Raw genomic sequence first — 25,892 nt, 5'->3', positions numbered from 1 at the left:
ATGCGTTGGTATCTCCATTTCACAAACGTGGTGCTGGGCTACATCGTGGCCACGGCCTCTGCTGTGTGAGTTTGACCTACCCTGAACCTTAAGAAGCGAAGTACGCAACGAGCGAGCATGGTTAGCTGACGCGGATACAACATTGATAGCCCGAGCCAGCACTTTGTCCCACGGCAATTTACCGACATCCTCGCGTCTTATGAGTACGTCGTTGTCGGTTCCGGGCCGGGTGGTGGTCCACTTGCCGCACGGCTCGCCATCGCCGGGAAGAAGGTCCTGCTCATCGACGCCGGCGACGACCAGGGAGACTCCATCCCGTACAAGGTACCTGCGTTGAACCTTCAGTCGACAGAGTACGGCCCAATGAAATGGGACTACTACGTTCAGCACTTTGCCGATCTTGAGGCCCAGAAGAAGGACTCCAAGATGACATACCGACTTACGAACGGGGAGCTCTACGTCGGACTCAACCCGCCGGCTGGCGCTGAGCCGCTCGGTATCCTGTATCCTAGAGCTGGTACACTAGGTGGTTGCGGCAGTCACAACGCGTTGATCACGGTCTACCCGCACAAGTCAGATTGGGATGGTATCGCGACCTTGACAGGAGACACCACCTGGGGCGCGTCCAACATGCGCAAGTACTTCCAGCGTCTAGAGAATGCCGAATACTTGCCCAATGGCATCGTAGGACATGGATTCGATGGCTGGCTCACCACTTCTGTGACGGACTTGGGACTAGTTATCAAGGATATCAAGCTGCTTACAGTCATTCTGTCAGCCGCCTCCGCCATGGGCAAGAGTCTCCTTGGCTTGATCTTCTCGACGATCCAGGGTCTCGGCGAGGTTCTTCTCCGTGATCTCAACGTCGACCTTCCTAGCCGCGACTCCGCCGAGGGTCTTTACCAGGTCCCCATCTCCGTGGACAACGGCGTCCGTAATGGACCGCGCGAGTTCGTCCTGGACACGGCCAACGCGAAGAATGCGGATGGTTCTAGAAAGTACCACCTCGACATCAAGCTCACCACCCTCGTGACCAAGGTGCGCTTCGACCAGAGCGGCGCGAAGCCTCGGGCCGTGGGGGTAGACTTTGTCACGGGACAGAGCCTCTACCGCGCCGACCCCCGATCCGGCGATGCCTCCGAGGGCGTCGCCGGATCCGTAAACGCCACGGCCGAAGTCATCGTGTCAGCCGGCGCTTTCAATACCCCGCAGCTGCTCAAGCTCAGTGGCGTTGGCCCCAAGGAGGAGCTATCCTCTTTCGGAATACCTTCTATCGTCGATCTTCCTGGTGTCGGCACTAACCTGCAAGACCGTGAGTTTTCTCAATTGCTGCTGACGAATCGATAATCCATGTAGAGAGCCGTTTTACTGATCATCATCACTGCAGGCTACGAAACGTCCGTTATTGGCGAAACGCCGACAGACTTTCAGATCATCGAAGGCTGCACCTTTATTCGTCCCGGTACAGACGATCCCTGCTTGACCAAGTGGCAGGAGGGTGCCGAGAATGGGCAGCGGGGGATTTATGGTTCTAACGGCATCAGCCTGGGTATCGTCAAGAAATCGACAGTGGCAGAGGGAGACCCGGACCTCTTTATTGCAGGAGCACCAGTCGCCTTCCCTGGCTACTATCCCGGATACTCCGTCGATGGTACCGCGGACCAGAGACACTGGACGTGGATCACCCTCAAAGCCCACAGCCGCAACCGGGCCGGAACCGTCAAGCTGCGTTCAGCCGACCCGCGGGATATGCCGCAGATTGACTTCAACTCGTTCCAGGACGAGGCAACGGGCGCTAAGGACATCCAGGCCGTGGTGGAGGGCATGAAGCTCTCGCGCAAGATGTTCGAGAGCGTCGTGCCCCTTACGGGAGGCTTCACCGAGGTCTGGCCCGGGAAGAATGTCACCGATGCGGACTTGCCCGAGTTTGTCAGGAATGAAGCCTGGGGCCACCATGCCAGCTGTACGTGCCCCATTGGAAAAGACGGCGATGCCGCCGCCGTCTTGGATGCAAAGTTCAACGTGAGAGGGACGGAGGGTCTGCGGGTGGTGGACGCGAGCGTGTTCCCCAAGATTCCTGGATATTACATCGCGTCGGCGGTGTACATGATTAGCGAGAAGGCGGCGGATGTAATTCTTGGGGTATAGATACCTTCATGCTCTGTTTTCTTCTTCTACTGTATTGTTACACATGGCGGGCGAAAAATGCGCGCCGTGGGATTTTGAGGTGTGACCACGAAGGGTCTATTCGACGTTTCCGTACATATCCTAGGTACCTACTGCATACTTGACATTGTTAACATTCCGTGAGTCTACCACACTACTGCCTCGGATTGAGTGCGATCTGCTGGCTCTGCGACGTTGGGGAAGGCAACGCTGGCTGAAATGCCGTGGCTGGGCTGGGCAGGGGACCGAAGGATGGGCGAGGATGGGATGAGGCGGCGGAAGAAAGCCGCAACATCTGTACTATGTATGTGACCCTGTACAGTCCAAGCCATTCCAGATGATAGACCCTTGGAGAAAGGTCAATGCAAAAAGGTTGCTGCCGTGGGACTGAGACCGCGAGGCGTCTCCCGAAGGCGCCTGTCTCAGTCCTTATATCACACGAGCTGATCAGTGGATCCTTGGGAATCCATCACTGCCTTATGCGAGAGAACCGCCGTTCTTAGGCTCGGCACAAGAACGGGTGTAGAACATGGAGGAGCTTGAACAACAAAGATCTCATTATTCTTTCTCTCGTGGAGAGAGGTGAGAAAGAGAGCGTCGAGCGTTGCCGGGAGGTGATACTCCGCAGTGAATTAGCAGTTTGACCGTCCTCCAAGAGGATCGAGATTTCTTCAATGCGCATCTCCCGAGCGATAGCCTACTGGAGTACGGGGATAAGCCATGGAGAGGCGCAAAGCCGAGCTTCGAAGTGCTGCGCCATGAGAAGCGACCTGTGGCACAAGGCTAGGGAAATCTTTCAGATGGCAGAGGCAAGAAAAAGGGGCAGGGGCCATTCCACGTGGCTATTCGATAGAAGATGGCAGCCCAACCCAGGCTTAGTAACGGCAGCGAGATTGCAATGTTCAGCCGTCTGTGTAGTCTGCCAGGAAACCCCCCGAGCGCGAACATATTGCATGCGTTGGTGTGCGTTGGAGTGCTTGCGGGTAATCGTGCCGGCATGATTTGGGGTGGGAACATGTCGGCAGTGGTGATTAGGACAAACGCCAGAGGAAAAGCCTCGCAAATTGGCAAGTTAATCTACGGATATTCTACCTTACTTTACACTGTACAGACAGTAGGGAGTAGGTAAGTAGGGAGCAGCGGCAAGCAGACACACATGTAAAGCTGCGTTGGGATAAGCCCGGACGCTTGCGAGCGACACCACACCCTCTTCCCTCCCTCTGGACTCGTCTGTGAGTACGGATACGTCTTGCTTGCGCCGCATGGATGGAAGCAGCCATGAGCGAACCGAGATAGCTGTTGGGCTGTGGACGCGTAGACCCGGCCCGGCCGAAGTCTAATACCGCCGCTATTTGATCTGGCAAAGTGACAGTTGGCCTAGTTGGCCAGTCGGAGCGATGGGTACAGAAACTCAGAGTAGACCGGACGGGCGGGGACCACGGGGGGCGAGCCTCGAGGAGATTTCGACGTGATTTTGGCTTCTTTTGGCGTTGGCGTCAAAAATCCGTTGGTGTGGTACCCTGATCAGAGAACCGAGTCGCCGATAGAGGCCCAAGGAGGCGTTCGGGGAATCCTCCTAGGACGCAAACAAGGCTTTTCTGTGGCTTTTGCGCCCGATTTGCTTTGCCTTTGACCTTACCTCTTCTTGTCATCTTGAGGGTGACTTTGCATCATAGTCGTACCTAAACTCGGGTGCCATTCACCCTCCTCCTTTTGACCTTGTTCCTCGAAAGCGAGGCCGAGTCCCCCCAAGTCCCCTCCCCCACTGCAGCTCTCCAATCTTGTGGAAATGCAATTGCAAATGCAATTTAGACGTAGCTAGCTGTTTGGCTGCTTGAGGGGTCCCGGCACACAACTTGGAGAGCTACGGTCCATGCATCCACCACCACCCATCAGCTCCCCCATTACGAACCCGAACCCTCAGCTCATTGTTAGTCTCAAAGACGTAAAGTATCCGTACGGCGTCCGTACGGGTGTTTTTTTCTAGATGAGCCTTCGCTTTAGCATCTACCCTAGCCAACAAGTCCGAAATGAGGACACGACGCGGACCAGGCCTGGCCAAGGTGTGTGGTGGAGAATAGTCTTACGGGATACCCATCATTCTCTGGCGAACAGTGGCACAGCAGATTGAGAAGTCTTGACGACACGAGCGTCTGTGCAAGGAACAACGATGTCTTGGGGCTCATATCTTGGAAGTTAGGCGGCCGGCATCCCCCCATCCCCCTCGCGCCCGCGGTGTTCGCCCTTCCTGATAGTAAACACATAGTAAACTACTACCACACACCATCACGACGACAACCACCACGGATACCAAGGACCAAGGTCCAGCACCACCTCCTCCGACGTAGTGTCTGGGGGGAGACAGGGACTCCCGCCCAGCCAGTGTGGACCACAGATTCTCATCGCGGCGATCAAGACGCACGGTTAACTTTCCCCTCGCAGTTCGCAAGCCCGTCCCGTGCCCATTGGAACGGGGCACATCAGCTTATTCCCCGCGGCCCAGGGTCGCAGACGCGCGATGGTTCGCTGCTAGTTTTTTCCTTCCTTGGGCTTTTGCGATTGTTGGTCCGTCGTCCCTCTTTGCGTTGCTTGTTGCTTGCCTGCCTGCTTGCTATTATACATACTAATTATTACCCCTGACCACAAACCCTGGCAACGAACCCAGGTACTTCGTACGCAGCTTCAGCTAATCCAGCTAAAGCCAAAGCATGCAGGGTTTGATGGGCAACGGTGTATCATCGCACTGGTTCTTGACTACGCTACACATGGGTGACACGGTGATTTGATGGCCCTCTCTGCCCTCTCTGGCAGTCTGGCTCCTCTGTCTCCTCTGGCTCCCCTTGCTCAGGCCATCACGAACATGCGGTCCCGCAAATCGCTGATCAATCCAAACGACACTGGACTGAAGCTGGTCTAGGCCGTCGCAAACTGATCTGATTCTGATAGCAGACGCGTAGAACTTGTCATGTACCGAGGACGAACAGACCTCCTTTCGACGTCTTCGAGACGTCGACGCACACACGGCTCCGCACCGCTTTGCAGCTTTTGACAGCGTCTTGAGTCAAGCAACACCCACCAGTGCCACGCCCCCCGGCAAGACGTCACATTGGGAGCGACAAGCACAGATGGCAGATATCCGTATCTGAATTGCGCACTTGCCGAATGCAAGATTTACTGCCGATTTCTTAAAGATTTGCAATGGATTGACATGACGTCCCCCTCACTGCTCAGGCATGCCCCCTACACTGCCGAATCCAATGGCTATCTGCGCCCCCTTCTAAGTTCCCCAATCCCATCAGCACAAAGGACAATGGCAAGATGGAGGCTTGATCGGCAACGACCGAACCGCTCGTGGAGCCCCGGGCTGTCGCTTGCTTCCCCAGGAAGCTATGTCAAATGGATCGGTCACAACTCACAAAGCAACCATCCCAAGGCTTCCCGCTCGAGGCGACAGATTCGAGAAGAAGAAGAAAAAACTCTGCTAGATCTGTTTGCCAGTGGGGGGAGAGTGGAGGAGAGGGGGGGACAAGAGAAGGCCCGGAGGGGTGGGAAACACAGAGACATAGAAACACTGTGTGCGAGGCATCGGAATGTCAACCAGGACTCCTCCTCACGTGGCGAGACCGTTCTCAGCTCCCCACGCCACCAGCGCTAAGATGAACATGGGTTGGAAGCGGACACTGTATCTCAGAGGGAACACGGGAGTAGAGTAGGAAGCGTGGGAGCGTGTAAGCCTCACTATCTTTCCTCCCGGTAACAACACACACTGTCATGCTTGCTTTTTTCTTCTTTTCTCATCTAGTCATCGTCCCGTCTTTTCGTCTGGTTCCAAGACATTAGAGCAGAAAAAAAATCCTTCCTTTTCTCCTGAAGACTTCGGGCCAGGGGGTCTAACGCTGGGACCCGGTGCCAGCTAGTGGTGGCATATGTCAGTCTCTTGTCTTGAATGGCCTGGCCGCACTGGCTTTCCTGTCTGATTTCCGGTCCTTTGTGTCAAAGCGGACGGCCTAGCGCAGGTCGTCTCTGGGGTTAACTGCTCTAGCGTTGACTTGGTGCTTGGAACCTCCCTTGTACCTGGCACTACGGCTTCCTCATCCTCCAATGTAGACGCCGTGTTTGTCTCTCTTGGGTACAATCACGATTCATGGCTCCGAGCCGGGACAATGCCTGCTTTTCCCAATGAGCCCCATTTGGCGTGGTTGGTGGCTTGCCGCTTGATTCTTGTCTCTATCGATGGCCACAGACTAGGCCTCGACTTGTCCGAGAGCTCTTCGGGGGAGGAGGGACCTTGGCTGGGACAAGCAATCACCTGGGTGAGATTCAGCTTTGCCCACCGCGGCGAAACTTACAGATAAACAGCTGAGCTCCCACGTTGCTCCATGAGCGGGGAGAGAGGAAGTTCTGTTTCTACATCTTCATTCCGCCTTTATTAGTAGCATTGATCTGACCATATAGTGTCGTGTGCGGATCAACATACAAGGCTACCCTCGATAACACCCTAGAGCCACTCAGTCCAACATCACCATCTGATAACAACCCCTCATGTCTTTACAGCCCTACCAGGCACCAAGACGAGGCACTATGACCGCCGCCATGTATGGCAAGCCAAAGGCCAAGGAGTCCGTCCTGGACCTCTGCACGAGGGCCACGCTCCTCGGAAACAACATCTCGGTGCGCATGCTCGAGTTCCTCACCAACGTCAAGCACCAACCGCACGGCTTCAGAGAGCTCGCCAATGACTTCCTCGACATCTGCCGGATACTATGGTCCATCGAGGCTGGCCTCTCCGAGGCAGCTCGCACCCACCAGGAGTTCCCCGCCGATATGATCAAGGAGCTCGACATGAAGTTCCGTTCGACCAACTCCGACTTCCAGGTCCTCGACCACATGATGTTCGAGTTCCTCGAGTACGAGAAGAAGGGTGCCATGGGTAGGATCCAGCGCGGCTGGCGCATGATGTTTGCCGACAAGGAGATCTTGAGGATGAGGGAGTCGATACGCAAGGCAAGAGATGCGCTGAGGATGAGTGCTCTCGTCTTCCAATGGTCTCTCGGAAACTCCAAGACAGACGACGCTGTTGGCAACGGCTATGCCGGCCTCGCTGCCGCGTTGGACCGCATCAGCAACCACAACTCAACGGTGCGGATATCAAAGTCCAAGTCGTTCGAGGTCCAGTCGACGACACCACCGGATCGCTCTGACGAGAGATCCCCTCCTCTTCCCCCCCTTCCTGCTCTTCCATCCCAAGCACCTCACATTCCTCCTCCTTCCTTGGTAGAAAAGATGTCCGCAGACTTCGTGGAGATGAGGCTATCACCAGACCCTCGTCGTCGCACATCGATCTCCAACAGGAGTCATCACAGCTCCTCAGAGAATGGACACTCTACTAGAATTCCCGACCGCAGAATCGGTCGCGACGATATCACCATCTCAGAGCACGGTCACTACGACCTCCACCCTGTCAGCACAAGAATCAACATGGACAGGAGATCAGCGCGGGACGACATGACAATCTCGGACCGTGGAATGTCAGACCGTGGCATGTCGGACCGCGATACATATGACGCTCCCAGCCGTATCTCAGATAGGAGAAACCTGCGTGACTCGGACAACACCATCTCGCCCTCATCATCAGGTACAGAGACACTGATTGGTGAGCTTCAGAACATCGCCGACAGCATCCCAACCAAGGTTGTTCGCTTGAAGGCCGACCCTATGACGATGCCTCGCTGGACACCTCGTCACAACGCCGATGGCAACCCGTCGCTCAAGACCTCTCTTATTGCTGCTGTCCAGGGCAAGAATCACAAGCTCGTCGAGCAGCTCCTGGATCGCGGTGTCTCACCCGACACTGGCCCCGACCAGCACGTTCTCGTGGACTCTGTCCTATGCCAGGATCACGAGGCAGTCCGCTTGTTGCTTCTCTTCGGTGCCGATCCCAACTCTGCCGACAAGGATGGCATCACTCCCCTTTTCGCAGCAGTAGAGATGAACTCGCTTGATCTCACCAAGATGCTTCTCAAGTATGGTGCAGACCCCAACACGTCCGCGGGACCTTCACAAGAGTCCCCGCTTGCCATCGCCGTCATCGATGTCAAGATTGACTTTGTCCACATCCTCCTCACATATGGCGGTGATCCCAACCACATCATGGCCAACGGCAACACCGTCCTGATCGCTTCCATGAACAAGACGACACCAAAGAAGCTGGTCGACCTTATGCTCGACTACGGCTCCGACCCCAACGTCAAGAACAGAGAAGGTAAGACTGCTCTGTTCGAGACCATCATGGCTGCAAGAGTGGACCTCCTCACTGCTCTCTTGGACCACGGTGCCAACCCCAACCTGCCTGGTCCCAAGCACATGCTTTGGCCCGCGACCTACCAGGCACCTTGCTTGAAGGTTCTTCTGGCTCGCGGTGCTGACAACAAGCGGGCACCCGGTAACATGGAGCTTGCTGTCAGTATCAACAACATTGAGTCCGTCCGCGTCCTGCTCTCTGCCGGCGTCTCACCCAACACCAAGAAGGATGGCATCTACACACCGTTGTGTACCTCCATCCGCGACAACCGCGCAGACATCTTTGAGCTCCTCCTCACCAGCGGTGCCGACCCCAACCTCAACTCCGCCGAGTACCCCGCCTTCAAGTGTGTCACGCACTTCCGTACACACTTCCTCCCTCGCCTGGTCGCCGCCGGCAACGACCTCCACAACCCTAAGGGCATCATCGAGATGGCCGTCCGGGTCAACAACATGGAGGCCCTCAACTGGCTTCTCGACCAGGGCGTCAGCCCCAACGACAAGGGCGATGACGGCAATACCCCTCTGACCACCGCCATCAAGGAAGGTCGCATGGAGATGCTCGACGAGCTGATCGCCCACGGCGCAGACCCCAACGTTCGCGGCAGCGACTGGCCCATTGTCATGTCCGTCATGCACCCCGAGGTCCTCGAGAAGCTCCTCCCTGCCGTCCCCGACATCCGCTCTTTCAAGGGTCTCATGGAGCGCGCCGTCGTCGCCAATCAGCTCGAGAGCGTCAAGCTCCTGCTCAAGGCCGGCGTGTCAGTCGAGGACAAGAACGGTGGCGTCTTCTCGCCCTTGACCTCTGCCATTCGCGAGGACAACAAGGAGATCACCAAGTTCCTCATCGAGCAGGGTGGTGCCGACATCAACGCGCCCGGCGAGCACTTGCCCATCGTCAAGGCGGTGCGCCGGTGCCGCGGTGATGACACGGACATCATTGAGATGCTGCTCCGCAAGGGCGCTGACGTCAACAAGATCTACCGTGGATGGAACGCCATCTTCCAGGCCGTCGAGAACGGCGACGCCAAGGTCCTCAAGCTTCTCGTCGAGGCTGGCGGTGTCGACCTCGACGCCAAGGACGATGCCGGCCGCACCGTCATGGAGATTGCTGCCGGTCGCGGCTGGGAGGAGTCTGTTGGTATCATCCTCTGGGATGGCAAGAACAAGTCGTGATTCCACTGACATGTCTTGCTTTCGCGCTTTCTTTTCTTTCTCTCTCTCTCTCACGTGTAACTGACCCAACGCCGAGGAATGGCGCAACTTTCTACTTTCTTTTGTAATGTCATGTACGAGATACGGAGGATGGGGTGGGTAACTGAAGTTTTCTCATGTAACATGGCGGGGCTTTATGATATCAGATTGATTTTTTCTTCTAATGCGCCTCGATATCATCTATCTTTGTTCACTTCTATACCTCCCTGTTTAGACTCTGGATATTCCAACACCTGATCACCTAATTGAATCTCAATACCATTTCAACATGACTCAAAGATTTTCATTCGTGAAACCCTGCCCGTAACTTCCTTACATGGGCCTAGGTGAGAAGCATTAGTACATCTAGACACGGCGTATGGTCACTCAATTCATCATGACATTCATTCTAGGTTTGTTTGTTCCAAAGCATTCTTAACCAAAATTTTACCCTGTGCCACCGCCCACCATCGTACCACTGCAAAAGAGTATCTGCTAGCAAAAGATTGCCTCGTGGCGGAATCGAACCGCCGATCTTCTCATGTCACTAGTACTAGTGAGACGCTATACCACTTAGCCAACAAGGCCCTTGACGATGCATCGATCCTGTGCTTGCTGACAGGGCTGGGAATTGCAGGTTCATTTCTCGAGATTGCTTGCGTTGTGAGTAGGGGATGGGGTTGGCGGGTGCTTGTGTCCCACCAACCCACTTGGTTCACGATGGAGACACTTGAGAGGCAAGGGTCCGACTCTGTGGTCGGCCACAACTTGGCTCAATGCGTGGGTCTCTTTGATTCTGACTGCTTAGAGCGTGAAATTTCCCACATGGCACGGGTGGAATTTCATATAGGCGGGAAGTCGAATGTTTGCCATGTATTGGAACTTGAACTTTCGTATATGGTTCTATCTAGTGAAAGGTGTTCGCATAGTCAATGCTTGAGAGGAAAGAATGTCGTGTATATGATAGCGGGTTGGTCTAACAATGATTAAAGAAACTCGCTTGGCTGCTAAAGTCTCTTCCCCGGAAGGTGGTGCCTTCGTATGTAAATCGAAGCTGATCGAAAGTTAGGAAAGGTGTCTACTTTAGGTGTTCCACACTCGGGGTCATCACACACTCACGTATCTAGCTTGGTGAGCAGATTTGATCAGGCCATGATCTCTGAGAGACCGGTTACGACCTGGAGGCAGCAGCTTTGGGAAGCTGGCACCTTGCGCAGGTCGTAGCTGTCGATGGCGGTGAGGTTGCAGGACACTGGCACATCTTGGAGGGATCCGAGAGAGCAGTGATGACTGAGACCGGCACGATGGGGCCAGGCATATTGACTATGGAGTGTTTGTGATTGTTGTCTCGGTCTGGAAAGAGACGGGAGGAAAAGTAGATGGGTCGCGTTGAAGTCGTAGTGTTGTAGTGAAGTTGCGCTGCTTGATGCTTTCAAGATATGAACTGAAGAGCAACTACCATCGTTTATGTATCAATTCAAGGACAGTGACCACCTCTAGTCGCTGTTTCAGATGAAGGTCTACGATATGAACAGCCACCAGACCATCATCTGACCGGGATGATAAGCAGGACTTGTCACGAGAGCCAACGACATGAGACTACGCTTTTGGGAAATAATAAAGAGCAACAGGGGTCATTAGCCCTATAGGGCAGCGGACTTGCAGCTTGCTACACCGAGACACAATGTATCCGTAGTCTCGGTTCGATGAATCCTTCTCAGATGGGATACCGCCGCTAGTAAAGGCAGTCATCAACGCAGGTCGTACAGCCTCATTCATGTAGGAGGTCAACAAAGTCCTAGGACATGGCAATTTGGTCTTTATTGGCTCAAGGATAGCGAAAGTGACTGACAGAAAATGAGAAAGAATGGCTCTAGACATCAGACTTCCAGTCGGGCCGTCTGAACGAGGTCAGTTGTCGAGGCTAGACTCTTGGCTTGGTACATCGTCAGAATACTTGAATTCACTTTCGAGATAAACAGTAAATCAAGAACGAATCACAACAGTGAGCAAGCAATTCTGCATCGGGACCGCGCCGCAAAAGTGGATGATTCTCGTTCCTTAAATTTAGTTCAGCTTGAGGCGGTTCTTTTGCAACACTGTATTGGACAATGTACCCTGTCTTGTGGCGAGAATGGTATTGCTAAGCTAGTGAAGATATAATCCTGAATGTCGATTGCCGCTTTGGGCAAATCTACGTTGAACCGCAGGCTGAGGGCCAAGAGAAAAGAGAGCAGTTTCCCAAATAGGAAATTGTACGTCGCAGAGGCACAACCGAGGCAACCTGGCCAATTGCGTATCTTGATTCGTTTCTCAAGAGCAAGCGTCTCTTGAGGAGGCTGATTTAAGCGTCTTACTCACTCTCCATGGACTCGGGCGTGGGGGCAAAACAGTTCAGTCTGACGGATGACAGGGCCAGGCACCCAGTGTATTCTGTTATGCCCCAGGGTTGCCTCTGCTGACACACATAGGGCTGAGCTGAGATTTATCACGACCACTACAAAGATCGATCATGCACGATGAATTTCCTGAATGGGGAATAGAGATGCTGGCGGTGCCGAAACTCGTTCACGGTGTCCTCGGGCCCTTAAATGGTAGGCAACTCGGCCGAGGGACGGGACTTAAGCGTGGGGAAAAGTGGGAGGGGGCACCTGCTGAGACACCTTCGTTGGTTATGCCATGCCGTCTTGATTTTGAGGGGTCGCCAGCTTCTCAAGGTTCCTGAAAATTTCCGATTTCCTCTACTGTACTTGAGACTTGCGAAAGGCAGCAGTTATCCGACCAAATTTGCAGACTTCTGGATTCCTTCGGACGGCTGCTTTCCTCAAATCTGCACTTTGAAAAGTAAAATCTTTCAAAACTCATCTAGTCGCGAGATACTAGATTCGTGTAAGTGTGGAAGCCTCGTCTCGGACTCTGGAAGCCACCTCCACACGCCCACGAGTCTCCGAAAGACCGAGCGTGGAGGGCTGAGACACTTCTGCGAAGACCTTTTTCCCTTCGTAACTTGGCCATTCATCATTGGCTTTTCACTGCAATGCACTCATCAGAGGTGTTCCCATGTGGCAGAAAGAACCTGTCAATCACATAGTATCCGCACGTAAGGCAGTGTGAGGTGGTGACCCGGTGAGAGAACCCCTCATTTCAGAACGGCCAACTTCAACCTCGGTCACAGCATGGCAGTAGTCAGCATCCTGTTGATTCTCACAAACATGAATGTTTCGCCTACGGATATGTGTGCTACTCTGTCAATCTGGGCCTTCATGACAGCATTCTAGCCAATGTTCGAGGCCTTTCCGGGGACGCTCGCGTCGCCTTGCTGTCTCAGCCACGCGTCTTCGTTGGACCAACCCCTTACAGCAGTGGTTGCAGCAGTCAGAAGTCCGACAAGCGAATCCTTCTACTGACTCTGCAAACGACCCATGCGTTGACTCAAATCGAGTTTCTCGAGGCTACCACCGCCAAAAATTTCCATCCGATACTTATTGTTCGGTGAGAAGCGCGGACATGCCTACACTCATGCATTCGCATTACTCTACAAGTTGGGATCAACCAAACTTGCCAAGAAATTGCTTCAATATTCCCTGCTAACAACGGAAGGAATCCTTTCCAAATTGGATGAGATCATGGTCGAATTATGCGATGGGCAAAGGTTTTACGATGGTGGTATTGTGGAGTCCTCCCACGAGCATTATACTTGAGAAATTTAGTAGCGAGTCTCGATATCTACAAATCCCCGATAGTCTAGTGGTGAGGATATCTGCTTGTCATTGAAGTTCAACGATTCGCAGGGGACCGGGGTTCAATTCCCCGTCGAGGAGTACTCTTTTGCCTTTTTGTCGTACTAATGACAACTGCATTTTGTGTTTCAAGTTTTTTTTTATCATTCAGGGCGTGCTGTGGAAGAGACTTGTGTGATGCAGCTTGGGGAAGAGTGAAGGGAGGACTTTGTGACAATTGAGTAGGTACGTACTCTAGGACCAAACTGTTTGCTCTGAGCATTGAGCTGCATCTTCTGTTTCCCATGACTCCAAGTGACCGGAAACTAGGCCTCCCTGTTCCCTGATCTTGCAAAAACAAAGTGATAATCCTGTAACAGATTATATAACAATCGGTGAAATCCTTCATCCGTATCAGGAAGGTAAACTCTGGTGCACTGATCGCTACAGTCAGGGATGCTTCCATCATCCATCGCCGACTCCGCACCGGCAAACTGCTCCGATGCGCTTATCGGCCACGGCATTGTCGCCCGACTTCCCTCAACTCTCGTCGTTGGATCATCACTAAACCATTGAGACTTGATACCTTCACTCTGCTCTTCGCCTCTACAGTGTGACCCAACTCACTCCCGATCCAGTCGCCGGCATGACCCTCCGTAAAGCTCCCGCTCTCACCGGCCCCGCCATGGAGCTTCCCCGACGCACTTCCCCGAGGCAGTGGATGGCTGACTCCGAGGATGCGATCCCGGAGAAGCTCATCAAGCCATGGAAGCTCCCTCAGCAAAACACTTACATTTTTAACAACGCAAACGTCGTGGACACCGCCAAAGGTCGCGTCATCAAGAACACGTCTGTCAAGATTTCCAATGGCTTGATTGAAAGCGTCGGTGGAAGCCCGGCCGATAGCACAGGCAATGATGCCATTGTAGTCGATCTCCAGGGTAAATACCTCTCTCCGGGTCTCATCGACTGCCACGTCCACGTCAGCTCCGTACCCGGCGAGGCCGGCCTCAACGGCGGCTTTGACATGGACGCCACCGTCTCTCACCTGCGGCAATCGTTCGTCTGCGGTCGCATCCTCAGCAAGGGCTTCACCACGGTCCGCGATACCGGCGGCGCGACTCTCGCGCTAAAGGAGGCAATCCAGGACGGCGTCTTTCCCGGGCCCCGCTTGTTCATCGCCAACCAGGCTCTCTCGCAGACGGGAGGCCACGGCGATCGCAGAGGTGCTCACGATCACTCGGGGCTCTGCTGCGGAGGCACGTCGGGTCTCTCCAACGTCGTGGACGGCGTGCCGGAGTGTATCAGGGCGACGAGGGAGCAGCTGAGGACGGGGGCCGACTTTATCAAGATCATGGTCGGCGGCGGCGTCGCGTCGCCGACAGACAGGATCGAGAATACGCAGTTTACGGCGGACGAGATCAAGGCCATCAGCGAGGTCGCGCGGAGCTACGGGACTTGGGTTACGGCTCACGCATATACCCCGCGGGCGATCCGCCACGCGGTCGAGAACGGCGTCACGGGCATCGAGCACGGCAACTTCATCGACAAGAAGACGGCAGAGTTCATGGCCGAGAACGACGTGTGGCTGACGCCTACGCTGGTCACGTACGACGCCATGGCATCCGATAAATACAAGGGATTCTTGCCCCCCGCGAACCAGCAGAAGAATCAGGAGGTCTTGAAAAGGGGCCTCGAGTCGTTGAAGATTGCCGCCGCAGCGGGCGTCACCATCTGCCACGGATCAGATCTGCTCGGCCCCCTTCAGGCTGAGCAGAGCAGGGAGTTTGGCATCCGCCAGCAGGCTCTCAGCAACATGCACGTACTTCAATCTGCTACAGTCAACGCCGCCAGGATGCTCCGACAGCAGGATGTGCTGGGGCAGGTGAAGGAGAAGTTCGTGGCGGACTTGCTGATTCTCAATGGTAACCCATTGGACGACGTCTCGATACTGGATGAACCGGAGAAGAACGTCTTGGCTGTGATTAAAGATGGCCGGGTCTACACGAGCCGATGGAGCAAGCTCCCAGAAGATGTGACGGAGCCGTCTCGATTGATTGAGTGAGCAGTATGCGGGGATAGGGAACATGTTAATATGTGACGGGAGAATCGGAGCCAGGGAACGAGCTGGACTTTTGCTTGTGGAAGCGGCGGACCAAGCAATGACATGTTCCTATCCGCCGAGAGGGACTCTTGGTTGCCGATGCCATGTCAAGCACAACATTCTGGGAACAATTAAGGTTGATTGATCTATAATGTTCTCATACTAATCTATATCTCGAACGCTGCTACCCCTGCTATACGTGACTTTGCTGGAAATAGCGGGTGCTGAATCACTCTGCTCGGCCTCCCGAAGATGCTGCTGCGACAGGTTGTCCACAAGAACGAATCCGTCACTCTGGCGTTCACTCCTCCTATTTGAGACACCGTCGGACTTCCCATTTGAGCTGTAGTAGTTTGCAGTACCCTTTTTAGAGTACTGAGAGCGGCCAAGCAGAGGTCGGAGGAACGGGATGCACGCGAGGGTGATGCCGACGCCGGGCTCCAGCGCGCTGAAGATGAGAGCGCTGGGGATGTTGAAGGTCACGTCGAGATACACGAGGTTGGCAAGGTAGTAGAGGCGCAGAGCTGAGACGATGCAGGTGCTATCCAACGCGGTCAGTATATCATGATAATTCGGGTGTCGAGGCATAACTTACAAGACTCCGAGCGAGAAGGTGATGATCAGAGCGACCTTCTTGTACATCTCCAGCCGAAGACCCCACAAGTGAGAAACTGGCATGACGAGGACGACGAGATCGGTAATCATGTTCAATACCCCCATCGTCCCATCTGCCGCGGGTTGGTTCCCGCAGTGCCGGTTCTTGAGATCGAGGAGCCAGTTGTCCGAGAGAGGGATGCAGATGAAGAAGGCAATCAGCACAGTGACTACCACCCACATCATAGTGAAGGCGGCCAGTATGCGCGCTGATAATATCATGAACCTGGTACTGAAGAGCTTGGAGTAGAGGAGGAGGATGGCTATCTTGCATAGGCCGAGGCTAATGGCCCACAAGATCTGTTGAGCAACAAGGACCTAGAGGGAGATGCGTCAATAACTACAAAGGCGTCTTGGATGTGAAGGTACCACGAACCTTGAGAAACTTGATGATTGGGCCAACCCCGTACTTGGGTATGATGACAGCATTGTGAAGGCCAACACCGCATTGCATGACACCGACTATGGAGACTGCTTGCAAGGCATTGGAGAAGACCTAGTAGAGAGAAGTGAGTTTGAGTCCCCATCTCAACCCGCAGAAAGGTCATCTAATTATTGGCATGATAAAAAACTTACGAGTGCAGCAATGATAGACCAATCACTCAAGTCCATATCTCTGTGCGCCATGCGCCTGGCGATGAGGCGGAGGATCACCATCACCGTCGGAACGATGATGAAGACAATAGACACCGCAACCACAGAAATTTGGCCCGGATCCTCCAGCGGAAATATCACCACCTTGTCTCCCATCGTCGGCGTCTTCGGTGCTGATGCCGCCATATTGTCGTCCCGGTAGGTTGCGATGGGAAGGAGACCTTGACCTTGTCGTCCACACTACGTGTGGATTATGCGGGAAGCGGAGGTGGGACGAACGTTCAAAGGTCCAAGCATCCAATCCTTGAGAGCAAGACGCTTCATTTTTGAACTCTCGAGGTCTCCTCTCCCCCTCAGTTCCCAACGGCCCGAGGACTGGAACCTAGAACCCAGACCACAGACCTTTCTCTGCTCGTTTCTTTTTGGGGCGGGACACATCAGGTCACTCAATAGCCCCCGAAGCGGTGGTTTTGTTTGCTTTTTTCTTCCCACTGTGGCCACCAGAATGGCAAGCTGCATACCTTATCGACCGCAGTGCAGACGCGGTGCAGCTGTGGCAGGGGTGCGGACAGCCTAGAGTGCCCATAAGAGGAAAGGATAGAAATACTGGTGTGGCCACATCTGCTGCCACGCGATCAGAAGTCGAGGGAAACACCACAATGCCCAGACTTTTTCCCACCTCGCGAGAAATAGTCACTGTCAAGCACACAGGCTAAGAAATGGGCTGGAGGTGTGATGGCTGCGCTGCGTGGTGCTTTAGTGGTATGGAAAAGTGGATGTCAGCAAACAAAATGATGCAAATGGGCGATGCTAAATTTGTAATAATGATAGAATCCATGTGGGAAAAACATGACGGGATGATCTTGCGCGCGATTCATCGACGACGGCAGATAGCCTCAATGACTTTCTCTTATTATGGGATGGAGGTATGGGCGCGTTTCCAATAACTTGCCTGAATTACAACATTACCCGAAGGATAATGCCCTCATCTCATGGAACTGGCCTTGGCTCCCGCAATGTCCAAGGATCCTCGTGTCAGCCTGTCTAAAGAAGCCTGTCGTGTCACGATATCCGAGATCTTGGCCCCGGTGCCCCCAAAAGCACAGATTTCGATCGTGGTCATCTCAACTTGTACCGGGTTCGCGAGGAGATCCAAGTCGATTCCATCATAAAAGCATGGGTCGACGAACGAACCAGACGTAGCGTCGGGCGAAGCAACTCCCCCTCGACGGCAGATGGCCAGCCCTTTGACCACGGATGCAGGGAAGACAAAGACATGGATCCCCTCTTGTTAACCGAGAATCCTACTTTTCTTTTTTCCTCCTTCGCTGCCCTTGATCACACATGCTTTCCCCGTTTTCCCGTTCCTGCATGGGGGGGTCTTGGTGGTTTCCACACCAATCACAAACGCAGCTTTTCATCTTCGCTTCAGACTGTGCATATCTAGTTTGCTCTAGGTCGATGCTGTCATCAGCCCGTCGTCGCCCGTTTGAAAAAAATGGCTTTTCCAAGGTTACCTTCTTACCCCGACTTAGCTGAGCTCTTCCTAGCCAGCCACTCCTCGCGAAAATCTCGCTACGACTTCAACAACGTGGGATGCGGGTGGGAACGGCGTCGATAGCTTCCCTCTACTGCACGACACCACCCATCGACACCCTTGTCCCCCGTTGAATCGCGTGTGGCACACCACCATAATCTGTCCGAAAAAGGCTCGTCGTCCGGGAGCCACCGTACCACCCAGCCAACTCAATTCTGACGTCTCACTCGAGAGGCATGTCTGGCAGTCTTAGGGTCTCACTACGGAAGCGGGAGAGGCAGCATTAGCTTCCACAAAAAAAAAGAGATTTTCTTCCTCCCTCCTTACCGTCACAAGTCACTGCCAATCAGTTAAACCACTTCAGAACCGCGCGGCATGACGGCTGAGCTAGGAAATGCGAGGACGGGACGGGAGGCAGAAGCCGGCAGCCGTCTCAAGTCCGTTGTGGAGGGAAGAGATCTGAGGGAATATCATTGTGCTCATGAGAAGCTTTTGCTTTCGGCATGCCCAGCCTGTTGTTATGCATTCACTAAGAAGATTTCCGGCTTCTCCGTCATGCCGCCGTGGAGGTGTGAGTGATGTGGCTGGGCGGTGCGCCGCGCGCGACCACCGGGACACGGAGGATCTTCCGCTTCAATTATCTCAATGAGGGGCAGAAATTTACGGTAAGCTAGGAAAGAGTCTTTACTTTCTCAGTACCAAGCGATCATATCATCACTCAACTAGCTGAGCGTCATTCGACTTGTCGCACGTGGATCAAGCTCAAGCGCAGCACTTATGATAAGGTAACCTAGCTGAGTGAAACGTTATGTAAACGAGCAGCGTCCGCCATGGAAAATAAACTCGGTGTGACATATGCGGCTCAAGATGAAAGGGCTGGAAGGGCCGTGAATCTCGGGTAGAAAATATGATCAATCACGGACAAACGAGTCAGCGGCTTCCCCTGGTTCAAACGACGAGATCCAATCGGAAGATGCCTCTCGATGCCTCAATGAGCTAGCACGGTGCCTGGCAGATGTTATCAAAGTCTCAGTATGTGAAACTATGGCTTTGGATAGGTTGCATAAGCTGCTCTATCCTGCAGTAGTGAACGCAGCTAAAGTCAAGTCTATGGAACTTCAAACGTAAGCGAGTAAGCGGAAAACCTCATCATGACTAAGTGGTAATCGAAATTGATAGAAGGTAACAACTTCCAAGCTGCATCACCTAGTAGACGAAGTCGATGGAACGACTAAAGTGGGAACGATGAATCCTGCCTCTGCGACTTTGAATGATACTCCAATCTCGCAGCCTGACCCAACAGAAAGGTTTGACTTGGATATTTCAGCGGAATCTTCTCAGCTTGGTGGTATTGTTCATTCATGAAGATTTATCCGGGACGATGTCCCAAAGTCAATGCAAGTAAACTTGCAGCCATTTTCGAGGGCATTTGGGCGTTTATGGCACACGTAGTCTAAGGTGAGTCGATTCTCGGGTTCCAAGGAATAATAACAAATGCAAAAACCTGAAGAGTTCGTTTCCAAACGATGGACCGAGGGTTGAAGGCCCCTCAGATATTTCGGCCGCGTACTAAGTTACATGCACTGGCATGAATGCTCTATGGACATAATCTCAACGTAACACCAGTATGGTGAGATACCTTAGTGAATGGCGCAGGCCGGCTTGATCTCAACGATGCGTTATTACAATCAACCTACACAGACATGACGCTACCGATGTCTGATGCTAGTATGGGGACAGTGCCAATCGCTACATGTCTACTAGATCCAATGCTTTTCATCGAGAAGTCTCACCGGGAAGTAAAGGCAAGGAGTAAATTGTTGTATCAGTCTAGTTCTTTCCCAGGCCCGCGATGATCTGCGACGATGTGCCCATTTTACTACTTCTTCTCGACCCGATCGTATGATTCACCAATAATCGGCTTCAGCAACTCTGGCAGAACAACTGCCGCATCCCCTACAAATACCCAGTCCTTTACCGGCCGAATATGTCTAGCGTCCTCAGCTCGCGTGTTGATAACCGCAACTCTCGCACCCTTTTTGCGAGCCATCTCGGCATACCCAGCAGCCGGCCAGACCTTGCTAGTAGTCCCAATCGTTAGAAAGAGGTCGATGGGCTCGGGATCATCGAAAAGCGCCTGAGCCTCCTCCACAACCTCAACCGGCAGTGGCTCGCCAAACCAGACGACGGCAGGGCGGAGTATGCTCTTCTTGCACCTGGGGCATTGCGGCAGGTCCTTTTCCTCCAATCCCGATGACAGCCGAACACCGGCAATGGGATTCGAGGGCGCCGGTTCGTCCGGGCCTTTCAGAGCGGTCAGATCCCGCGTGGTCGGTTTGTTTCCCTCATACTTGTCCCCGAGAATCTGCGCGTGTTTTCGTGCGATACCGGCCAACAGAACTGGGCTAGCACGAGGCTTGTTGTCCGGGTCGATGCTGCCGATGGTCTTCTCCTCGTTTTTTGAGGGATCGAGTGCCGGTGATAAAGATTCCTCAAAGTTGTCGTGCTCGGTGTACCCGCACCCGATGATATCGACGCAAGACAACGCGAAAAGGTTGCCGTGGAGCTCCTTCAGCTGGCTGGGTGGATGACCAGCCCGAGAGCTCAGGTTATCGACATTCTGCGTCAGCGCGACGAAACCAGGTACTTTCCGCGCGAGCTCGGCCAGGGCATAGTGAGCAGGATTCGGCTTGGCACGAAGGGCGTCGTGCCGGCGATACGTGTAGAATTGCCAGACGAGTCCCGGGTCGTGACGGAAGCCTGCGGGCGAGGCGACCTGCGTTATGTCCTGATTCCTCCACAGTCCGTTGGCCCCTCTAAAGGTGGCTAGGCCTGAAGATACCGAAAGGCCTGCGCCGATGACGGCAACGATGCGCTTTGACTTCTTGAGAGTCTCGTGAAAATCGACGAGCGCGACAGGATCTAGGTCGGGCAGGGCTGCAGTTGAGCCAGCCATCATATCTTGGCGTAGAGATGACGAAGGTGTGATTGGATTGTATTATGATAGATCGATGTTTCGAGATGTCAAGAGGGAAATCGTATCCTTCAAATAACTCTCTCAATTCTTGTTAGTTGCCTAGAAAAAAGGCGGCACGCCGGATCTGACATGTCTTTCTACCTTAGATGCCAAATTCCAACGCGGCGAAGCAACCAACAAAGAAATGACATGTAATATCAATCCCCTTTTGCATTGCACATGTCTGTTGAAGATGGCCCCCGGGGGCCACAGACCAACATTGAAGTGATGTGAGCTTGGGACGTCTCAAGATGCAAGGGGCCGCTGCCTGAGCAACATATTTTGGCGAAATGTCGAGATTCTATTGGTTGGTGGCAGCCATCGTAAGCTGCTACAGATATTCAAAGTCAACTACGAATTCAAAGACGCCGATCTTGCTTCTCGCGCCAGCTCTACTGCTTTTTGCGCTGCTTTCCCAAAATCCGCCTCCGTGTGCAATCCAAGATTCGCTTCCTCCAGCTGTGAGTTCCAGTCAGCAAACTCAACATGATTGAAGAATGCACCGGATTGATATAGAAATATCTTACAGTTTTCAATCCCAGCTCAGAGTTGGTACCTTGAAGCCGGACTACCATAGGAATCTTGAGCGGACCCAGCTCTTTTGCTGCGCCAAGAATGGATTCTGCGATCATATCGCCTCTGGTAATGCCTGCGAAGAGATTGTTAGCTAGAGAACCATCTACCAAGCCTCCTCCATTCTTTGCACAGCAAGCTTACCGCCATAGATGTTCACAAGTATCGTCTTCACCCTCTGGTCCCTCAAAATAATCTCGAATGCCTTGACCATGGTCTCCTTCGTCGCTTGCCCGCCCGCATCAAGAAAGTTGGCACTGGCGCCTCCGTGCAGCGCAATGGCATCATTGGTCGCCATTGCGAGACCGGCACCATTGACGACGTTGCCAATATCACCGTCCATGCGAACATAGACCAGCCCATACTTCTCAGCCTCGACTTCTTCTGGGATTTCGTGATCCGTGTCTCGCTCTGCGAAAAGAGAATTTTGTCGCTTGGTGGTGGCATCATCAAAGGAGAACTTGGCGTCCGTGCAAATCAGCCCTCCTTCAGGTGAGCTGGCTAGAGTCTTGATCTCTAGTAAAGTGGCGTCTTTGGTTGTGAAAAGTTTGTAAAGCCTGCCGAGAATGTCTTTCAGATCCTCCGTCTCCTTCGCTGAAGCTCCCAAACATCTTGAGACTTTGTCAGCGAGTCCGGATGTGATGCCCTCCGTGAACTCAAATTGGAACGTATGGAGCTCGTCCGGATGTTGTGCTGCTATTTTTTCGATGGCGACTCCGCCAAATTTGGACGCGATGATCGTCGGACAGTAGTTCTCGCGATCGAACGTAATAGCCAAGTACCATTTCTTCTCGGAATTCACGGTTTCCGTGACATGAAGTTTGTTGATCAAAGTTTCATTTCCTAAGGATTTAGCCGTCTTCAAACAGTGACCGAGCATGCGATTGGCAACTTTTTCGGCGTTTTCTGCGTCGTTGACCACTTGGATGCCGGCCCCTGAGCCGTTGTCAAACGTGCCATCGTCGATGTCACCCCTCAATGTTTGTGATTTGAGAGCACAGGCTCCTCCTAGTTGTGTCAGTATTTAGCAGAAAGTATAGCAGAGGACCAATTACCAAGCTCTTTGGCAATTACTGCAGCTTCAGCCGGCGTTCTTGCGAGGTGACCTCGGGGTACTGGGATGCCGAACTGACAATAGAATATTAGCTTCCTAATTTTCAGCTATCTGACACTACCTTTAACCAAAGCCTCACCTCCTTCAAAAGGTCCTGAGATTGGTATTCATGTAAAGTGAGCCGCCGGAGCTGTTGCTTCGATACCAGCTAGGAGACATGTCAGCGATCTGTGTTGTCATGTGTGAAGGCAGAGTGCCTACATTTGTATTGCGCCGCCAAAATGTTACCATCAGGTTTCGAGATGCCATGTTGTAATGGTGCAATGAGGCTGCAGATGGTTTTTTGATCTCAGTTTCGAAAAGTCATTAAGTCAATTTTGAACCGATCGAGACGATATTTGACAACAATTGACTGGTATGGAAGGTATGGCCGGTAGTAATCAGGTACGTCATCCAGACAAAGACGAGCTAGCGATGTTGTGGCTGGCTAGGTAAAACGGGGGCAAATAGCCGAAGGATGTGCGTAGTCGGTTATATCGGCTATATCCCCTTCTCCAACATCAGGTGAAGCCGATAACGACACAGCTAGTTGAGCTCCGACTGAATACTCGTAAACCCTAACTCAAGATTACAACATTATTATTGCTGACATTGAACTTGAAATTTACAACCAATATATCGAAGTTTTTCGGCTCAATATACCTAGTAACGACAGAAGCGCAACCTAGGATACCGGGGGTTTGAGCACTTCCACAGAACTCACAGATATGGGCTTAGTCTCTTCATCATATCCTTGCAAGGATGCTGGTCCGAGCCAATCAATCTTCATGATGATTTGTCTGTGGACATAATGAGATAGGTAGTTGGGCGCGATAGCCGCGCTGGGTTTCATTTTCAACCCCTCTTTCCAGCTAGGCAGTTGGGCAGATTTTCACGGGGCAGATTGTCGGCTTCATTTCTGCCTGAATCCGGCGATTCACCTGGGTTATGATTCTGCGGGGCGCTCTCAGTAGCAAAGTCAACACCAGATTTTGATATTATCCGAGACCTTTCAAGCGACCATAACCTATCGAAGTTGCATTGCTCAGAAGATGTTCCATCACAAAGTTAAAGAGAATGAGCCGCCCCCTGGTGTGACCAAATCGGATCTTTTGTGTGCCTGTGAGAAAAGACGCAAATGGCATAGAGAAGTTACATACGCACATATCTGACATTCTGCCAGAAACTTGTGCGACCTCTGCGGCGTGTATATACACGTGGTCAAGGCAGTTGTTGATGGGCATCTTCCTTCATTGTTCCAGGGAGCACGAAACGAGACAGAAAGAGATCAAGTCCTTGACGAAGTGGTCGTGGGAAGTATGGGCCTCGTAACTGCGAATACCGAGGAGAGCATGGATATGTTCATCAAAGGAAGCCGTATTCAAGTCTCTCTCTTTGTAGACCCCGAAGAACAGTCTGACTTCAGAGTTTGGGTGAATGGGCATGAAAAGATCGGATTTCCCAAAGAGACCCGATTTGGACCGTCGACAGACTCCGATAGGAGCTTTGCGAATGCTCAACAATGGCTTCGGCAGTGTCTGGACCACCACGACTGGGGAAAGTCTCGTGACTCGTTTCACCCACGTAGGCTGCTCGATCTTCACGGCAACCGAGTCCGACTCATCGAGACCGCTGAAGCCAGTGACTTCCAATGCCCATACGTCTGCCTTAGCCACCGTTGGGGCGACGCAAGTATGGCACGATTGATAAGCACGACAAATAACATCCACAACCATATGGAAGAAATCGAATGGAGTAACATTCCAAAGACATTTCAAGATGCTATCGTTATCTGTCGGCGTCTAGACGTGGACTACCTGTGGATCGATACGCTATGCATCTTGCAAGACTTTCCTGGCATGTCGAACGAGGAAAAGCCAGTAACGAGTATAGATTTTGCAGCCGAGAACTCGGCCATGGCGCGCATTTATCAGAGTTCTTCCTTTACCATGGGAGCGTCTCAACAAGTATGCACAGTGGCATCTTCTCACCCAAGCGTTACGGGAGTCATCGCATCAAGGTCAGAGATTTCAATGGCAACAAGTCGATTCTACGCATCAGAGGAACGACATCCCACTTCACATCACCGACAGATCTAGAGGACATTCCAGGAGTATCTTCTCCCTCTCGAGTTCTAGAATTTGGGCCTTTCGATATCTCTTGGAAGTGCAACGAAGGCTACCTCTGCGAATGTCAACATAATACAGGGGCTGTTCATTGGCGCGAGGAACTAGCTCTACGTTTAATGCCACCTCAGAATCCTGCAGACGCTGAAGAGTGGTGGGCGGGCATACTGCGACAGTACACAATGAGACGTCTGTCAAAGGAAGAGGACAAACTACCTGCTCTCTCCGGGTTAGCACAGCTATACCACCAACTAAAACGCGATACGTACCTGGCGGGCCTCTGGAAAGCGTCTCTTCCCCATTGCCTGTGTTGGTACAACACTGCCCAAGCCGGCACGTACCCAATGAAACTTGGAATAGGTCGAAGATCTCAAACAACCCGTGCTCCCTCCTGGTCCTGGGCTTCGCTCGACATTGTGAACGACGCGCAGTGCCGCTTCTGGTGGCCACGGGAAGCTCTTTCTACCAACCCCATCATGTATGAAGACGGCGCTACATATCGGCCGGTGTGCACTGTACACGAAGCTATTTGCCAGCTTAAAACGGACGATGCATTTGGTGAGGTGGAAAGGGGCTCCATCGACCTCAGTGTGCTGCTCATTTCTGCGAAGATCGGCACCAAGTCCCAGGGAGACGAAAGCTTCAGTACCGTAGGCGATGTAGCCTGGACATTGGATTATGTCGAGGATGGCACAGATGTTCACATATGTCTAGCTGACTGCAGCTTGGATGACGACGATCTGCAGATGGGAGATGAAGTGTTTTGCGCGCCCATCGTAGAAGCCATTTCGGAATCGGGGTCAGACAGGGGCTGTC

At 52.9% G+C, this 25,892-nt stretch overlaps 8 protein-coding genes and 2 non-coding genes across 10 annotated transcripts; 6 read left to right on the top strand and 4 right to left on the bottom strand.

Moving 5' to 3' along the window:
* On the top strand, positions 1–2,148 carry BDP55DRAFT_694102 (GMC oxidoreductase; the record flags this gene model as incomplete). Its single annotated transcript, XM_060577306.1, has 3 exons — positions 1–65; positions 150–1,312; positions 1,388–2,148. The coding sequence occupies 3 exons, from the start codon at positions 1–3 to the stop codon at positions 2,146–2,148; spliced, it is 1,989 nt and encodes a 662-aa protein (XP_060429116.1).
* A 2,803-nt stretch (positions 2,149–4,951) lies between these two features.
* Positions 4,952–5,821, top strand: BDP55DRAFT_632292 (uncharacterized protein; the record flags this gene model as incomplete). The annotated part of the gene is made up of 2 exons (XM_060572400.1): positions 4,952–5,077; positions 5,219–5,821. The coding sequence occupies 2 exons, from the start codon at positions 4,952–4,954 to the stop codon at positions 5,819–5,821; spliced, it is 729 nt and encodes a 242-aa protein (XP_060429115.1).
* A 926-nt stretch (positions 5,822–6,747) lies between these two features.
* On the top strand, positions 6,748–9,642 carry BDP55DRAFT_694101 (ankyrin repeat-containing domain protein; the record flags this gene model as incomplete). Its single annotated transcript, XM_060577305.1, has 1 exon — positions 6,748–9,642. The coding sequence occupies one exon, from the start codon at positions 6,748–6,750 to the stop codon at positions 9,640–9,642; it is 2,895 nt and encodes a 964-aa protein (XP_060429114.1).
* A 525-nt stretch (positions 9,643–10,167) lies between these two features.
* On the bottom strand, positions 10,168–10,247 carry BDP55DRAFT_t182. Its single transcript has one exon. It is a non-coding gene; the product is annotated as a tRNA-Thr (tRNA).
* A 3,146-nt stretch (positions 10,248–13,393) lies between these two features.
* Positions 13,394–13,481, top strand: BDP55DRAFT_t189. Its single transcript has one exon. It is a non-coding gene; the product is annotated as a tRNA-Asp (tRNA).
* Positions 13,482–13,596: 115 nt separating this feature from the next.
* On the top strand, positions 13,597–15,545 carry BDP55DRAFT_158336 (amidohydrolase). Its single transcript, XM_060565654.1, has 2 exons — positions 13,597–13,625; positions 13,760–15,545. Exon 2 carries the CDS (start codon positions 14,026–14,028, stop codon positions 15,442–15,444), a length of 1,419 nt encoding a protein of 472 aa, XP_060429113.1. The 5' UTR covers positions 13,597–13,625; positions 13,760–14,025; the 3' UTR covers positions 15,445–15,545.
* A 100-nt stretch (positions 15,546–15,645) lies between these two features.
* On the bottom strand, positions 15,646–16,917 carry BDP55DRAFT_694099 (uncharacterized protein; the record flags this gene model as incomplete). The annotated part of the gene is made up of 4 exons (XM_060577304.1): positions 15,646–16,024; positions 16,079–16,455; positions 16,514–16,633; positions 16,714–16,917. 4 exons carry the CDS (start codon positions 16,915–16,917, stop codon positions 15,646–15,648), a joined length of 1,080 nt encoding a protein of 359 aa, XP_060429112.1.
* Positions 16,918–19,964: 3,047 nt separating this feature from the next.
* Positions 19,965–21,508, bottom strand: BDP55DRAFT_664626 (DHS-like NAD/FAD-binding domain-containing protein). The gene has a single exon (XM_060574967.1). The coding sequence runs from the start codon at positions 21,225–21,227 to the stop codon at positions 20,148–20,150; it is 1,080 nt and encodes a 359-aa protein (XP_060429111.1). The 5' UTR covers positions 21,228–21,508; the 3' UTR covers positions 19,965–20,147.
* Positions 21,509–21,568: 60 nt separating this feature from the next.
* BDP55DRAFT_664621 (uncharacterized protein) lies at positions 21,569–23,366 on the bottom strand. Its single transcript, XM_060574966.1, has 6 exons — positions 23,173–23,366; positions 23,051–23,119; positions 22,913–22,985; positions 22,002–22,865; positions 21,812–21,933; positions 21,569–21,743 (listed from the first exon to the last, which is right to left on the bottom strand). Exons 1-6 carry the CDS (start codon positions 23,218–23,220, stop codon positions 21,636–21,638), a joined length of 1,284 nt encoding a protein of 427 aa, XP_060429110.1. The 5' UTR covers positions 23,221–23,366; the 3' UTR covers positions 21,569–21,635.
* Positions 23,367–24,201: 835 nt separating this feature from the next.
* BDP55DRAFT_715727 (uncharacterized protein) lies at positions 24,202–25,875 on the top strand (the record flags this gene model as incomplete). Its single annotated transcript, XM_060578317.1, has 2 exons — positions 24,202–24,917; positions 24,947–25,875. Coding segments are annotated over exons 1-2 (1,575 nt in total), but the record flags the coding sequence as incomplete, so codon positions are not given.
* Positions 25,876–25,892: the final 17 nt, after the last annotated feature.

This window comes from Colletotrichum godetiae (assembly GCF_030913485.1).
Source record: "Colletotrichum godetiae strain CBS 193.32 chromosome Unknown BDP55scaffold_22, whole genome shotgun sequence".
Lineage (NCBI taxonomy): Eukaryota > Fungi > Ascomycota > Sordariomycetes > Glomerellales > Glomerellaceae > Colletotrichum > Colletotrichum godetiae.
This window is presented reverse-complemented; position numbering and strand designations above follow the sequence as displayed.